Source organism: Nicotiana sylvestris, chromosome 11, assembly GCF_000393655.2.
Source record: "Nicotiana sylvestris chromosome 11, ASM39365v2, whole genome shotgun sequence".
Lineage (NCBI taxonomy): Eukaryota > Viridiplantae > Streptophyta > Magnoliopsida > Solanales > Solanaceae > Nicotiana > Nicotiana sylvestris.
The window spans coordinates 20922587-20940667 of record NC_091067.1 but is presented as its reverse complement, the minus strand read 5'-3'; the positions used below and the strand labels follow the sequence as shown (position 1 = coordinate 20940667).

The window sequence follows — 18081 nt, the reverse complement described above, 5'->3', positions numbered from 1 at the left end:
AGATATCGGGGCAAGTCCGGAAAGTTCAAAAGTGGTAGTACCAGGGATTTCAAGTAAGCCTGTCATAGTTGTGAAGGGGGTTCCTACTACCCCTATCATCATTAAACCAGTAACCTAGCTTCCAGTGGTGGATGCCAAGGCTGTTCCGTGGAATTATAAATAAGTGATAGTGACATACAAAGGAAACGAAATAGAGGAAGAAGTCAATGAAACAGGAGGATTGACTCGTTCTGGGAGATGTTTCATCCCAGAAGAATTAAGGAAAGCCAAGCTATTCAAGGATAGCCCAATGCCAGTAAAGAAATCGGTCACTAAGGAAGAGGCTGAGGAGTTACTGAAAAAGATGAAAGCGCAGGATTATTCCATTGTGGAGCAGTTAAGGAAAACACCAGCTCAGATTTCTCTTTTATCTTTGTTGATACATTCAGATGAACATCGCAGGGTCTTGATGAAGATTTTGAATGAGGCACATGTTCCTTATAAGATCACAGTGAACCACCTGGAAAAGATTGCTGGCAGGATCTTCGAAGCAAATAGGATCACTTTCTCGGACGATGAACTTCCTATGGAGGGTACAGAACACAACCAAGCTCTTTATCTCACGGTGAAGTGTGAAGATTCTGTTGTCTCAAGGGTTTTGGTTGATAATGGTTCTAGTGCGAATATTTGTCCCCTGTCTAGTCTACAAAAACTAAAGATTGGCACCGAAAGAATCCACTTGAACAGTGTGTGTGTCCGAGGCTTTGATGGGGGAGGTAAAGATTCTGTTGGAGATATAATGCTCGAATTGTCAATAGGGCTTGTTGAGTTTACCATGGAATTCCAAGTGTTAGATGTGGCTGTCTCCTACAATTTGTTGTTGGGCAGGCCCTGGATACATGCTGCTAAGGCAGTCCCGTCTTCTCTACACCAAATGGTGAAGTTTGAATAGGACACGCAGGAAATAATTGTGCACGGTGATGAGGACTTGTCAGCCTGTAATGATACAATTGTTTTGTTCATCGAAGCTGAAGATGATAGGGGACCTTGGGTCTATCAGACTTTTGAAACAGTGTCTGTTGAGAAAATTCCTGAAGGAAAATGCATTTCGGGTCCTAATCTATCCTCCGCGTCCGTCATGGTTGCGAATGAAATATTGAAGAATGGTTTTGTACCGGGCAAGGGCCTGGGCTCATCTCTGCAGGGTATTGTGCATCCAGTGCGCCCCAGTGGGAATCCTGGTACATTTGGTTTGGGATTTATTCCCACAGAGAAGGACGTAAAAAAGGTTAAAATCTGAAACAGAAGGTATGGTCTCTCCCCAAGCCCGTCCCGCACATCTCTATGTCTTTTGTCAAGCGAGGGGCCGAAAAGCCTCCAACCTCCTCAATCCCAAAACCTGTGGTCGATGTTGATGAAGAGCTGATCAAGAGGTTCCAAAGTCTGTTCAAAGAGGTCAATATGGTAGAAGTTGGTGAAGGCTTTAGTAAAGCAGATGTGCATCTCGTTGGCCCAAAAGTGAAGCTTAGCAATTGGGAAGCTACTTCTCTCCCCACAAGGAAGGAGTTTTGGTAGTTTGCTTTGCTTTCCTTTCTGTTATCTGGGTTATTCCAGGGTTGTAATCCAGATTTTTAGTTTTTGCTTGTTTTGATGTTCAAACCCTGCTATCCTTTTATTTTCAATGAAATGCAATTTTCCGTTTTCCGTTATTCTTAATAGTGTTTTATTTTGTTTTTTTTCTTCTCTTGTATAGTTCTTTTTATGCTGGTTGCAGTGACATGACATGCATGAAGAGTTTTCAGCCGAGTCTTAAAAACCAATCTAATTCTGAAATAACAATCCAAGAAGTAGAATATGATGATAAAATAGAATATGATGAAGAAGCAGCATTTGAGGAAATCAGTAAAGAGCTAAAACAATTTGAAGAAAAAACAAAGCCTAATTTGAGTGAGACTGAAGCAATTAATTTAGGGGACCAGGATGATGTTAGGGAAACAAAGATAAGTGTGCATTTAGAATCGCGAGTTAAGGAGGAAATAATCAAAACATTGTTTGAGTACAAAGATGTTTTTGCATGCTCATATGACGATATGCCGGGCTTGAGCACTGATCTGGTAGTTCATAAATTGCCAACTGATCCAGCATCCCCTCATGTCAAGCAAAAGTTGCGAAAGTTCAAGACCGATATGAGTGTGAAGATCAAAGAAGAAATCACAAAGCAGCTTACTGCAAAGGTCATTCGAGTCACTCGATATCCCACTTGGTTAGCCAATGTTGTGCCAGTACCGAAGAAGGATGGTAAGACCAGGGTCTGTGTTGATTACCGTGATCTTAACAAAGCAATCCCAAAGGATGATTTTCCATTGTCGAACATTCACATTCTGATCGATAATTGTGTCAAACATGAGATTGGGTCTTTTGTGGACTGTTACGCGGGATATCACCAAATCTTGATGGATGAGGAAGATGCAGAAAAGACAGTGTTCATCACGCCATGGGGAACATATTGTTATCGGGTAATGCCATTTGGTTTGAAGAATGTTGGGGCAACTTACATGAGGGCGATGACCATCATATTTCATGACATGATACACAGGGAGATTGAGGTTTATACATATGATGTGATCATAAAGTCAAAGAAGCAGTCTGACCATGTTAAGGATTTGAGGAAGTTTTTCCAAAGACTCCGCAGGTATAACCTCAAGCTCAATCCAGCAAAATGTGTATTTGGTGTCCCGTCGGGGAAGCTGCTGGGATTCGTGGTTAGCAGACGCGACATTGAGTTAGATCCATCGAAGATCAAAGCCATTCAAGAGTTACCGCCGCCAAAGAACAAAACAGAGGTGATGAGTTTGCTTGGGAGGTTAAATTACATCAGAAGGTTCATTGCTCAGCTCACGACAACCTTTGAGCCCATCTTTAAGCTGCTAAAGAAGAATGATGCGGTCAAGTGGACTGACGAATGTCAAGAAGCATTTGATAAGATTAAGTGGTACCTGTCGAATCCACCTGTGTTGGTCCCACCAGAGCCTGGAAGACCTTTAATTCTCTATTTGACAGTCTTGGATAATTCCTTTGGATGTGTATTGGGTCAACATGACATCACGGGAAAGAAGGAGCAAGAAATCTATTATATCAGTAAGAAGTTCACTCCCTATGAGGTTAAGTACACTCTGCTTGAGAGGACATGTTGCGCCCTGACTTGGGTGGCACAAAAGTTGAAGCATTATCTATCGTCCTACACTACTTACCTCATTTCCCGCGTGGATCCTCTAAAGTATATCTTTCAGAAGCCTATGCCCACGGGAAGACTGGCGAAGTGGCAGATTTTACTTACTGAGTTTGACATCATCTATGTGACTCGGACCGCGATGAAGGCCCAAGCCTTGGCCGACCACTTGGCCGAGAATCTGGTGGATGATGAATATGAGCCACTGAAGACTTATTTTCCTGATGAAGAGGTCATGTGTGTTGACGAGGTTGACTGAGATGAAAAGCCGGGTTGGAAATTCTTCTTTGATGGAGCTGCTAACATGAAGGGTGTCGGAGTAGGGGCTGTACTTATATCTAAAACAGGGCAACACTACCCTGTAACAGCCCAGCTTCGATTTTATTGCACCAACAATATGGCCGAGTACGAGCATGCATTCTAGGTTTGAGGTTAGCTGTAGACATGGGAGTCCAGGAAATACTAGTTCTGCGAGATTCAGATTTGTTGGTTCATCAGATTCAAGGAGAATGGGAGACTCGAGATTTGAAGCTCATACTGTACCGATAGTGTTTGCATGATCTTTGTCAACGGTTCAGGTCGGTTGAATTTAGACATATTCCCAGGATTTATAATGAAATTGCTGATGCCTTAGCCACTCTGACGTCAATGTTACATCATCCGAACAAGGCTTATGTCGACCTCGTGCACATCCAAGTTCATGATCAACATGCTTATTGTAATGTGGTGGAAGAGGAAATCGATGGCGAACCTTGGTTCCACTATGTCAAAGAATACATCAGGTCAGGGGTATATCCAGTACATGCTACAGGTGACCAAAAGAGAACCATTCGATGTCTGGGTAGTGGATTTTTCTTGAGTGGAGGAATCTTGTACAAGAGGACTCCGGATTTAGGACTGCTGAGGTGCATAGACGCTAAAGAAGCTTCAATTATCATGGCCGAAGTGCATTCTGGAGTTTGCGGGCCACATATGAACGGGTATGTCTTGGCAAAGAAGATACTTTGAGCGGGTTATTATTGGCTCACCATGAAACGGGACTGTATCAGTTTTGTTCGCAAGTGTCATCAATGCCAGGTACATGGTGATTTGATTCATTCTCCCCCATCTGAGTTACAGACAATGTCTGCACCTTGGCCCTTTGTTGCTTGGGTCATGGATATCATTGGACCAGTTGAGCCGGCAGCGTCAAACGGGCATGGGTTTATTCTGGTGGCCATTGATTACTTTACCAAGTGGGTCGAAGCTGTAACTTTCAAGTCCGTGACCAAGAAGGTGGTGGTGGATTTTGTTCATTCAAATATCATTTATCGGTTCGGAATTCCCAAGGTGATCATCACAGACAATGCTGCTAATCTCAACAGTCATTTGATGAAAGAGGTATGCCAACAATTCAAGATCATGCATCAGAACTCCACTCCGTATCGCCCCAAGGCAAATGGAGTTGTTGAGGCTGCTAACAAGAACATAAAGAAGATACTTCGTAAGATGGTTCAAGGTTCTAGACAGTGGCATGAAAGGTTGCCTTTTGCCTTACTGGGTTATTGCACTACTGTTCGCACTTCAGTAGGTGCAACTCCTTATCTGCTGGTATATGGAACTGAGGCAGTTATACCTGCGGAAGTTGAGATTCCATCCCTTCGGATCGTTGCAGAAGCTAAAATTGATGATGATGATGAGTTGGTCAAAACCCGGCTAGAGTAGTTGAGTTTGATTGATAAGAAAAGGTTAGCTGCAGTATGTCATGGTCAATTGTATCAGAAGAGAATGGCAAGAGACTACAACAAAAAGGTGCGTCCTCGAAAATTTGAAGTGGGCCAGATGGTATTGAAACGCATCCTTCCTCATCAGGCTGAAGCTAAAGTCAAGTTCGCCCCAAACTGGCAGGGGCCGTTCATAGTGACAAGAGTGTTGCTCAATGGCGCTTTGTATTTAATAGACATAGATGGCAAATGTGTATATACGGCTATCAATTCTGATGTAGTTAAGAGGTACTATGTATGATTTCTTTGCTTACCTTCAGTTGTATTTGGTACTTGGCATGTTCAAAATTGAAATGACGAGGGCATTTTGTTCCTCTACCCAAACACTTTCATCCTTTGTTATCCCTTTTGAGCTTTATTTATTTTCTTTTATACCCCTCTTTTGGAATCAGTAACAGAATTAGAGAACGAAAAATAAATGATGAATGAATGAATGAAAATAAGAAGAATGAAAAAGAAAGAAAAAGAAAATAAGAAAGAAAAAAGAAAGAAAAAAAGAGAAAAGAAAAAAAGAAAAAGAAAGAAAAAAGAAAAAAAGAAAGAAAAAAGAAAAGAAAAGAAAAGCAACAAAAACAAACAACGTCCTTTTGAACTACGTTCGACCTGATTCCTTTTAAGGATACGTAAGCAGCCTTACGGTTCGGTCCCATCAAAATAAAAACTAAAATTCCCCAGACCCAAAGAAACTGGGGCAGAAGTTTTGGTTTAAGTAAAGATCTGATTCCAAAAGTTGTATTTTAACCCCTTCTCATCTTAAATTAGTTTGAGCCTTCATGTCACCCTTTCTTTCTAACCCTGTCCAAAAGTCTACATTACGATCCAAAGAAAGACCTTCTGATCAATCTTTGAGGATGACAGGTCAAGCGAGACAGAGGTATGATTTACATCATGGGTAACACTTTGATCATGGGCACAAAGGAAAATTGAAGAAATGAGAGAGTCTTATTGGTGAAAACCCTCATGGGCACCGTAAGGCGATGGTGAGCTGAGAGAAAATTTAAAATGAGAGAGTCTTATTGGTAAAACCCCTTGCGGGCACTATAAGGCGATGGTGAGTTGAGAGATGAACAAATAAGAGAGGCTTGTTGGTGAAAACCCTTTGGGGCACTACAAATCGAATGAGGCTCATGACTTTACAGAGAATTTGGATCAGTGAAAGCCCGGTTTTGAAGTATGAAGACAGGACATGAACTGAAAATATGATTGGTTGGACGGATTAGGCTGATCGATCTGAAATGCATGTCATGATCATTGGAGCTGGTTGCTTCCCTCAGATAAGTCTTCTTTTCTCATTCTTCTTCATATAGTCATTTGTGCTCAAAATTTTCCTTTGTTCCTTTTTGTCAAAAATCATTTCACTTTGCTCTTTGAGTCTATCTTTATGGGTCTCTTTTGAGTCAGCCTTGTTGAACAAGCAGGAACGGATTTCAAAGCCTACTACCAACTTCTAAATTGCATAAAGCGGAGTCCGGCCAGGCACACCACAATTGACTTGATTTAGAATAAGCAGTATGGTGATAACTGAGGTTCAGGCAATCAAGTGAATCTTGAATTTTGAGTAAATACAAGGATTCAACAACTTTCAAAATGAAAACACAATACAACAAGTGAGTGTGAGAGATTCATGTCATGCAGAGGTTTTGTGGTTCAGTTCTAATCAAAAGGTCAAACAACTTCTTGCTAGCCCGAAGCAGCTAATCAGAATGAAGCATGACAGTGGCGGAAGCAGACACTCAGCAAGGATGCCATAAACTAACCAGCACATTTTCAAACTAACAAAATTCTATTTGTCTGAAACAGGGGCAAGAAAATATTTAAATCCACAGGGGCCTCCCATGGAAAAGCATGGTTCAGGGAGCAAGAAATTCTATTCAGAATCCTCAAAGATGAGAGCATGACTCAGGTAAGTTCGTTTTAAAATTTTCAGGACCCTCTTGGATAATGGAATTTAGTTTTTAAATTTTCAGGACCCTCCTGGATAATGGGATTTAGTTTTTAAATTTTCAGGACCCTCCTAGATAAGGGGATTTAGTTTTTAAATTCTCAGGACCCTACTAGATAATGAGATTTAGTTTTTAAATTTTCAGTACCCTCCTGGATAATGTGATTTAGTTTTTAAATTTTCAGAACCCTCCTAGATAATGGGATTTAGTTTTTAAAATTCTCAGGACCCTCCTGGATAATTGGATTTAATTTAAAATTTTCAGGACCCTCCTAGATAATAGGATTTAATTTAAAATTTCCAGGACCCCCCTGGATAATGGGATTTAGCTTTTAAATTTTCAGGACCCTCCTGGATAATGAGATTTAGTTTTTAAATTTTCAGGACCCTCCTGGATAATGGGATTTAGTTTTAAATTCTCAGGACCCTCCTGGATAATGGGATTTAGTTTTTAAATTTTCAGGACCCTCCTGGATAATGGGATTTAGTTTTAAAATTTTCATGACCCTCCTGGATAATGGGATTTAGTTTTTAAAATTCTCAGGACCCTCCTGGATAATGGGATTTAATTTAAATTTTTCAGGACCCTCATGGATAATTGAATTTAATTTAAAATTTTCAGGACCCTCCCGGATAATGGGATTTAATTTTAAAAAATTTCAGGACCCTCCTAGATAATGGGATTTAGTTTTTAATTTTCAGGACCCTCCTGGATAATAGGATTTAATTTAAAAATTTTATGACCCTCCTGGATAATGGGATTTAGTTTTTAACATTTTCAGGACCCTCCTGGATAATGGGATTTAGTTTTAAATTTTCAGGACCTTCCTGGATAATGGGAATTAATTTTAAAAATTTTTAGGACCCTCCTGGATAATGGTATTTAGTTTTTAAATTTTCAGGACCCTCTTGGATAATAAAATTTAATTTAAAATTTTCAGGATCCTCTTGGATAATGGGATTTAATTTTTAAAATTTTCAGGACCCTCCTGGATAATGGGATTTAATTTAAAATTTTCAGGACCCTCCTGGATAATGTGATTTAGTTTTTAAATTTTCAGGATCCTCCTGGATAATGGGATTTGGTTTTTAAATTTTCAGGACCCTCCTGGATAATGGGATTTAATTTAAAATTTTCAGAACCCTCATGGATAATGTGATTTAGTTTTAAATTTTCAGGACCCTCCTGGATAATGGGATTTAGTTTTTAAATTTTCAGGACCCTCCTGGATAATGGGATTTAGTTTTTAAATTTTCAGGACCCTCCTGGATAATGGGATTTAATTTAAAATTTTCAGGACCCTCCTGGATAATGGGATTTAGTTTTAAATTTCAGGACCCTCCTGGATAATGGGATTTAATTTAAAATTTTCAGGACCCTCCTGGATGATGAGATTTAATTCGAAGTTTTCAGGGACCTCCTGGATAATGGGATTTAGCTTTTGAATTCCTAGAGCTCTATAGGTAACATGATCCGATTAACACTCACAAATATGCCCAGATCCCAAATTGGGGCAAAAAAGTTTCTTTTGTTTTGTCTGTTTTGTTGCAATATCAGGCGCCCACCTGGATAATGAGGGAATACAATTCAAGTTTTAGTAATCAGGCACCCCACCTGGATAACGAGGGAATACAGTTTCGAGTTTTGGTAATCAGGCGCCCACCTGGATAACGAGGGAATACAGTTTCGAGTTTTGGTAATCAGGCGCCCACCTGGATAACGAGGGAATTCATTTCAGAGTTACTTTCAATTCGTAAATTCAAGAAGCATCAGGATCTTGTATTTTTCTTTTACTTTTGCTATAATTTTTCCATTTTATTTTCGATGTAATGGCAGGAACCGTGGTCCGGAACCTCGACGGCATTTCACTCGACTCTCCACCTCGGTATACTCCATCATTTTACGCATTTCTGAACTACACGTGGACTGATTCCTTTATAGCCAAGGATATGTAGGCAGCTCAAATACCAAGGCTCGGTCATAGTATTTATAGCGATCTTTATTTTCTTCTGAATAAGCGTCGGGTCATAAATCAATTATGTCGCTTATTGTTCTTTGCTCCGAAACTCTTCGTGTTTCCAAGCAAAGAGGGACAGTTGTAAGCACGTAATTTTTGACCCGAGCAACTTTTAAAAAGTAGTATTTTTAAAGAAATAATTAGGATATTTATTTGGGTTTATTTCTATAGGATTTTACTTTATTACTAATTTTAATTCTATTTTTAAGGCACAAAAACTAAAATATATATATATATATATATAGTTTTATGTTTTACCTTATTTCTATTTAGTTTAGGTTATTAATATTTTATAGCCATATCTTTTGTTTTTACCATGATTTTTCACTTTTATTTTGAATATAATAATTTATATAAAATTGATATTTTAAAAAAAATGGTTTCATAGTATGATATATATTTATTTAATTAATGGGAATTAGTTTTATTTTTTATATATAGTTAAGAAATTGGGCTTGTTAGTCAATGAACCATAGGAATTGAAGAAGTCCCAAATTTTGGCCCAATTTCGGCCAAGACAAGGCCCAAATCTGGGCAACCCAATTCCCCCTTGCAATGTAGCCCCATATCCACCGACCCAACATTTTGACCCGCGACCCGTCTGCCTATCCGCCCCATTTTCCCCCTCTAATCTTGGCTTCCATTAACTTTGATCCAACAGACCCAATTAATCCCCACATCCATATAAAATCTTACTTTTACCAAACCCTAAATCTAAAATACACAACACCAAGCGGCGCCCCCCTCCCATGCTCTTACCATTTCCAGCTCGTGCCAAACTCGCCGGGAAACTCAAAAAAAAAACCGGCGAGTTCACTCAGTCGAGTGCCATGGTCCCCCCTCTCGTCTTCTCCTTCTTCCACGTCATCCCTTCCGTACAAAATCTCGTCATTTTATTCCGATTCATGCGGATTCCTTCTTTTATTTCTTTTGTTTAAACAAAAATCCGGACCCTTGAATAAATCGGGGAAGAATGGGAATCGTTGGATGAATTTTTTGGCCAAAAATCTCCATTTTTCCTATTTTTATTTGTGAAAGGGATTTTCGGATTTTATCTGGTGGTCCCACATGCTTTCTTGGAGAAGAAGGAGGAGGAAGCTTCGAGAGGGAGCTATATATTTGATGTTTTTCGGACAGAAAAGGGAGAGAAAAATTTGGAGAATTTCTTGACAAAAAGAGCTAGGGTTTTTCGGATTTTTGGTTGTTCCGTAAATTTCAATTCATTCGAAAATTAGAGTTTTCTTTTAGTGTTCTTTGATTCTGTTTTGTTTCGTTTTTCATATATAAAAAAGAACAAAAATTAGTTTCTTCTTATTCGGATTTTACATCAAAGTCAGAAAAATACAAAAAAAAGAGTCAGTTTCTTCTTCTGGATTCTTGTTCGAAATGGAGTTTAGCTGAGGTTCGAGGTTCGATATCAGTCGCCAATCTAAAGTTCCGTCCGAGCTCCTGTCCGATTCATTTGCTTGTTTCTTCGTTGGAATTCGGGGAATTGAAGTCGAGCTTCCGTTGAATCATATATTGTTACTTAAAGAGGAGTTCAACTTTGCAGGTTCATTCCCGCGTCCCTCTTCTTTATTTGAATTTGTTTGGAATGGATTGAAATGTATAAAAATCATTAAAATGGATTAAATAAGCAGTGATTTCGAAGAGTGTGTTTAACTTCCCTTTGATTTGAGTCTACGTTCTGTGTCGATTGTATGTGCGTTGAATTTTTCTGGTGAAACCTCCTAGATGATAAACGAGCATGAACTGTTCGGATCCCTGTTTGGTTCAGTCAGATTGATATTTGAAGTGTTAGAACCAATCCCGATGAAACTGTGTATTCATCGTGTCAAGCGGAAGTTGATTTGTCATTGTTTTTGCTTATGATTAAGTAGTCGAAGGCCTTCAGCCATTAGAGTAGTATGTTCTTTGACTTCATCTCTGTTTAAGGTTTGGAGTTCCGAGTTTGGATTTTCATACTCTTTGAAACATGCTTACAAATAAAACCATGCCTTCCAGCTATCCATATCTGAAACGGAATCACACTTTCTCACATGTGTTGAACTAGAATTTCTCTGTTGTTTCCATGACTAGACAAAATAGTTCAGTTCTCTTGGATTTGTGAGTTGTTTTCCCATATAGTCAGTTCGATCATGAGTTAGTAAATTAAATAGTGTGCATTTTGGAGAAGGGTGTGGCATTAATCAACTGGTATTAGACTACTGATTGCGCTCAATCTCCTGTGTTGCAAACTAAGTTTGGATTAGTTTACTTTCATCATGGTCAATCTTGGCATGTTAAGTGTTCGATTACCAGAACTGTAGTTTGTGTCTGCATCAACAGTTTGCATAATTATTCAGTTTATTTGCTCAAATGTGTGCTAGTATACATGAACTTTTCATAATAACGGGCTTGATCTAATAGGCGTTGGGTATTTACTGTATGATTGTTTTCTTATGCAATGAAAAAGGGCATTGTTTTCCAGTGTCGAATGCATTTTTGAGTTTACAGTGGGAATTAGAATAGTAATTAAATGGGTAAACATGTGCTTATGTGATTTTATTGGTAACGGGTAATTGTTTGTGAAGAAAGGGAAGTATGCAATTATTTGGTCTCCAAAGGGATGGTGAGGTGGACATGACTGTTCTTGTCATGCTTCAATTCATTTTCTTTACTATATTTTTCCTCTCCATGAGCATTGGATGTTATTTGTTATTTCACTAATTGGTTGTTGGATATGAAATTGTTTGGATGATTGTAGGGCCGTGGGAGTATGGAAAGACCGAAGCCCATTAACGATTAATTTGTCTCCATGCTTTAAGTGTCGTGCTCAGTCTAATAAAAACGAAAAGTTAAAAAGGGAATGAACATGAACTTAACTTTATATATTTAGTTTCTATTTGTTTTGATTTTATTATATTGCCCGCTAGGAGCATGTTAGGCTGTCATCATTTGGGTAGGCAAGCTTTAGGATTTGTATTGGTTTCGAGGTGAGAGGTCATTCCCTTAGTTAAATTTATCCGGGGAATGCCCTGAAGGATTTGTACATATTTTATTACGGGGAATGCCCCGTAGTATTCTGTAACTGGAGGCCGAAGGCGAACTCATAGTACTTTTATTTCTATTTCACTTTTGTTTTTATCTTTCTTTTATTATATGGGAACGACCTCGAGCCTCTTGTGTGTTTGTTTTTCTTTTCTGTGTTTGTTTTAGCTCAATTCGAATATTTTAAAAGCCAACTTGATCATGTACGCAACCGTACTAGCTACGGGACTCGGGGAGTGCTTAACACCTTCTCCCCGAGTCAAATGAATCCCCTTACCCTAATCTCTGGTGCGGACTTAGTTTTAGAGTCTAAAATATTTTAAAAGGAAAAGTCATTTTAAAAGAAAAATGGTGACCTGGCACACCGAAATCAAAGTCAGGTGGCGACTCTGAGTTATTTTCTTTAGAACACAATTTTGTCACTTTTTAATTAAAAAACCTTTTGAGCTTTACTAAATCTTTTTATTTGTTTAAGAGGGTTTAGTGAAGTTTGGTTAAAAAGGGGTATGACATCTAGCTAATCAAAAGTACTATAGATATAAAGTATTATAGATGAACACCATGCTCATCCGAAAGTTCTCCTAATGGAGGATTGTAGGTAGGGTCACTAGGGTGATCCCCCCGCTCCCACTGGAGGAAGCATCTCCCTCCTCGTCCCCAGCAACTTTCCCAGCATTTCAACTCGCACCTGAACCCGCATCATTCGGAGCTGGAGGGGGCAAATCGTCATTGGCAACCACATTCAAGCCTAATGTGATTACCAATTGCTCCACCAGCTCCACTCTCCTAAATAAGATAACATTATAGCAATAATATATCTATATAAATCAATCAAATAAACTGTGATGACCTTTCATCACTTGTTTTCAAAATGAATTCTGCGTTTCGAGGACTTAAAAACCTCTTCAGCATCGCCTCGATTTGCATGCGCAGCCCGGACGTGTAGCCAGAAAAGCCATTATGTGAAAATCTGTGAAAAATGTTAAAATTTTGACTTAAAATGCATTTAAGTTGACTTCGGTCAACATTTTGGGTAAATGGACCCGGACCCGTGATTTAACGGTCCTTGAGGGTCCGTTCAAAATATGGGACTTGAGCGTATGCCCGGAATCGAATTCCGAGGTCCCAAGTCCGAGAAATGAATTTTTAAAAGAAATTATTTTCTGAAAAATATAAAGGTTTTTGAAAGTGAAATGCTATGTGAAATATGTGGTATCGGGCCCGTATTATGGTTCTGGAGCTCGGTACAGGTTCAATATGATTTATATGTATTGTCAGTAAAGTTTGGTAAGAAACGGGATCCATTTAACGTGATTCGGACCTTAAATGCAAAATTTGATGTTCAAAGAAGTTTTGAGAAATTCCATTGATTTTGAGGTTTAATTCGATGTTCATGATGTTATTTTGGCAATTTGATCACCCAGATAAGTTCATATGGTGTTATTGAGTTAGTGCGTATGTTTGGTTTGGAGCCCCGAAGGCACGGGTGAGTTTCGGATGTGTTCCGAAAGGTTTTGAACTTATAAAAAGTTGCAGGTTTTTCAGTTCTGGTGTTCTGGTATTTTCTTCTTCGCGTTCGCGATCGCGAACAGTTATTTATGCTAAAGGAAATTTCCTTCTACGCGAACGCGAGACCAAGGTCTCGAACGCGAAGCTTTGGCAAGTCTTCCCTTCGCGAACGCGAAGGCTTATGAGCCTGGGCGGGGGAGGGGTATTATACCTACGCGAAACCGACCACCTGGATGCGAACGCGAAGGCTCGAGGAGTTAGTGCTCTGCGAATGCGAGCCCATTTCCGCGAACGCGAAGGTCTCTCAGGCCTAGCTCATCCCGAACGCGATGAGCTTGTCGCGAACTCATAGACCAAATTCGCCCAGTTATTTTTAAGTTCAAAAACAGAATGCATTACGGGAATTTCACCATTTTTCATAAACTTCATCTTCTCCACACCTCTTGGGCTATTTTTGAAGAGGAACTTCACCATAGCTTCATAGGTATGTAATCCTAAGCTCGTTTTCTTTCATTTTTATCAACACTCACTAGATTTCTAGGCCTAAAACATGAGATTAAGGGTAGAAAATTAGGGATTTGGGTAGAGTTAGGGCTTTTTGATTATTTGGGAATTTGACCTCGTTTTGGGATCGGATTTCAAAACAAATTATCTATTCAGGCTCGTGGGTGAATGGGTGATCGGGTTTTAGTCTGAACCTCATGTTTTGACCAAGCGGACCCGGGGTCGATTTTTGACTTTTTGGGAAGAATGATTAGAAAGCTATAATTAAGCATTGGAATTGGATTGTTTAGCATTTATTGATGTTATTAAGTCGAGTATGTCTAGATACAATTGATTTGGAGCCAAATTCAAAAGGAAAAGCGGTGTTTGAGGTTTGAGTTGGCCATGGAAGTTCGAGGTAAGTGTTTGGTCTAACCTTAGCTTGAGGGAGTAGGAGTTGTGTCCTATTTGCTACTTGTTTCTTGTTGAGTACGACGTATAGGCATGGTGACGAGTATCTATATGTTGGTGTCGAGCATGACCGTGAGTTTTGAATTGCAATTTAATGTGTTCTTAAATAATACTACGGATGCTTTAATTGATGATTCTCGGTATTGAGCAAGGATTAAGATTGTTCTCGTGGAAATTACTCATGATTGAGTATTGGTGTTAGCTGAGATGGTTAGATGTTGGAATAAGATTGGTTATAGTTGTTTCTCCCTTGCCGGGACTCTTGGTATGATTGTTGTTAAATGTATAGATATGGCTCGGGTTGCACGCCGCAACAGTGTTATATTGGATCTGGTTGCACGCCGCAACAATGATATAAATGGATCGGGTTGCACGCCGCAACAATGTCATATTGGATCGGGTTGCACGCCGCAACAATAATATAAATGGATCGGGTTGCATGCCGCAACAATGATATGAATGGATCGGGTTGCACGCCGCAACAATGTTATAGTGGATCGGGTTGCACGCCGCAACAATGATATAGTTGGATCGGGTTGCACGACGCAACAGTGTTAAATGATCGGGATCGGGTTGCGCGCCGCAACAGTGTTATTATTATTTTGTTGTAGATCTTGAATTGTTCTCTTATATTTCTCTAAATTTTCTGTTGGATTTGATATTTCCCCCGCAGCATGCACCCCCTCCCATCTTTAATTGTTTATTCCTGTTTTATTTTCTGCTGTATATTACATAACTGCACAGGTTTATCTGGGGTCTGGTCTTAGCCTCGTCATTACTTCGCCGGGGTTAGGCCAGACACTTACCAGCACATGGGGTAGGTTGTGCTGATGCTACACATCCCAGAGCAGCTCTTGGACCATAGCATACGGGTGGTTGCCTTCAGTCCAGCTAGAGATCCCGAGGTAGTCTTGTAGGCGTCTGCAGGCCCGGCGTTCTCTTCTATTTCATTATGTGTTCTGTTTTCACTTGTATTCGAGACAGATTGTATTTCCTTTTCAACTCTTGTTTGTAATACTCGTAGACAGTCCATGATATTGTGACTCTAAATTCCGGGTAGAGGCGTATATTGGCATTGTAGTACTGGCTTTGGTTATTTTTATCTGTTTAAGTCTTCCGCTTGTTCTATTTATCACTAATATTCAATGTTGATTACCTGTTAATATAAATTGTTAAAAAGGACTAAAAGTTGAAAGAGTTAGTGATTCTTTGTTGCGTGACTTGCCTATCTTCCACGAGTAGGCGCCATCACGACTCCCGAGGGTGAGAATTCCGGGTCGTGACAAGTTAGTATCAGAGCTCTAGGTTACATAGGTCTCACAATTCACGGACAGGCTTAGTAGAGTCTGAGGGATCGATACGAGACGTCTGTATTTATCCCCCATAGGCTACAGAGTTAGGAAAAACTTCACATGTGTTCTTTCTTGTCGTGTGGTTTGGTTTCTCAATGCTAATTGAATTTCTACTATGTTCTTTCACAAATGGAGAGAACACACACTTCCTCATCCACCGATCAGTAGCCCGAGCCCCCAGTAGCAGCTCCCACGAGGGGCAGAGGGCGAGGCAGAGATCGTGTTAGCAGCCGAGGCGGGGGCAGAGCTCAGCCTAGAGCAGCAGCACTAGAGGCGAAGCCTCAGGTTGACTGTGATGATGAGGTTCCGGCCTAGACAGTTTCGGTGGGCCCAGCTCATGTCCCAGAATGGTTTATTGCTACCCTAGTACTCGAGGATGCTCTGGTCCGTCTAGTGGGAATTACAGAGAGTGTCACCCGGGCAAGCTTGTTTTCTGTAGCACTAGCCATCTCTCAGGCTGGAGGTGGAGCCTAGACTCTTGTTACTCGCACTCCGGAGCAGATGGCTCCCCAGTTTCAGACTCCAGCAGCTCAGCCAGTTGGAGCAGTTCAGCCGGGTGTGGTAGCTTAGGCCGGTGATGAAGCAGCCATGTTTGTCGATGCTTTGTGAAGATTGGACAGGTTCACCAAGCTCTTCACTACTACATTTAGCGGTGCATCTTCTAAGGATCCCCAGGATTATCTAGACAGTTGTCATGAGGTTCTTAGGAACATGGGGATAGTTGAGACCAATGGGGTCGATTTTGCTGCTTTTCGCTTGTCTGGATCCGCCAAGACTTAGTGGAGAGATTATTGCTTGGCTAGACCAGCTGGATTGCCAGCTTTGACTTGGGAGCAGTTTACTCAGTTATTTCTGGAGAAGTTTCTCCCTATCATTCAGAGAGAGGCCTATCGGAGGCAGTTTGAGCATCTCCAGTAGGGTTCTATGGCTGTTACCCAGTATGAAACCACATTTATCGACTTGGATCGTCATGCTCTTGTCATACTTCCCACCGAGAGAGAGAGAGAGGGTGAGGAGGTTCATTGATGGACTTATTCAACCGATTCGTCTTCAGATGGCTAGGGAGACAGTGAGTGAGATTACTTTCCACGAGGCGGTCAATGTGGCCAGGAGAGTGGAGATGGTTTTATCGCAGGGAGGTGGTCATGGGTCAGACAAGAGGCCTCGTCATTCAGGAAGGTTTTGTGGTGCCTCATCTGAAGGCAGAGATTCGTATGGTAGAGGCCATCCTCCTAGGCCCTTTCAGTCAGCATTTCAGGTTTCTCACGGTGCTTCAGGTGGTTGTGGTTCTCACATACAGTATTCTGATCAGCAGCCCTATAGTGCACCACCAGCTCCTATCAGTGCACCGCCACTCCAGAGTTTTCGGGGTGGTCATTCAGGTCGCCAGGATCAGTCTCAGTTTCCTCAGCCGCAGCACTCAGGTGGATGCTTTGAGTGTGGTAAGTATGGTCATATCTGGAGGGCTTGTCTGATATTTGTGGGTACTTAGTCACAGCAGCTGGATTCCCGTGCTATGGTTCAGGCACCAGGTGTTTCACAGCCCGCCCAGCCCGCTGAGGTGGGGATAGAGGTGCTAGAGGTGGAGGTAGAGGTGCTAGAGGTAGAGCTCAGACCGCTAGAGGTGGAGGCCAGCCAGGTGCAGGCCGTCCCAGAGATGTAGTCTAGGGTGGTGAAACCCAGCTCCGATGTTATGCTCTTCCAGCTAGGCCTGAGGCTGAGGCTTCCGATGCAGTCATCACAGGTATTGTTCTGGTTTGTGGAAGAGATGTTTCCGTTTTATTTTATCCAGGGTCTACATACTCCTATGTGCCATCTTATTTTGCACCGTATGTGGTCATGCCTAGTGATTCCTTGAGTGCCCCCGTATATATGTCTACATTGGTGGGTGATTCTATTATGATAAATCGAGTCCATTGCTCTTGTATAGTTGTGATTGGGGATCTTGAGACCCGCATAGATTTGTTGCTTCTGGACATGGTTGATTTCGATGTTATATTACGGATGGACTGGTTATTATCTTACCATGCTATCTTGGACTGTCATGCCAAGATTGTGACTTTAGCCTTACCGGATTTGCCTCGTTTAGAGTGGAGGAGGAATTCTGGTCATTCTACCCGTAGTGTTATCTGTTATATGAAGGCTCGGTGTATGGTCAAGAAGGGGTGTCTAGCCTATTTGGCATATGTTCGTGATTCTAGTGCTGAGGTTCCATCTATTGATTCTGTGCCCATTGCTCGTGAGTTTCCTGATGTATTCCCTTTGAAACTGTTAGGTATGCCACCCGACAGGGATATTGACTTCT

The 18081-nt window shown here is 40.8% G+C and overlaps 1 protein-coding gene across 1 annotated transcript; it reads left to right on the top strand.

The window, feature by feature from the left end:
• The first annotated feature begins 1323 nt into the window (after positions 1-1323).
• LOC138880800 (uncharacterized) lies at positions 1324-6953 on the top strand. The gene is made up of 8 exons (XM_070160978.1): positions 1324-1550; positions 1733-2213; positions 2613-2822; positions 2904-3145; positions 3787-4165; positions 4286-4443; positions 6772-6874; positions 6939-6953. Exons 1-8 carry the CDS (start codon positions 1324-1326, stop codon positions 6951-6953), a joined length of 1815 nt encoding a protein of 604 aa, XP_070017079.1.
• The last annotated feature ends 11128 nt before the right edge of the window (positions 6954-18081 follow it).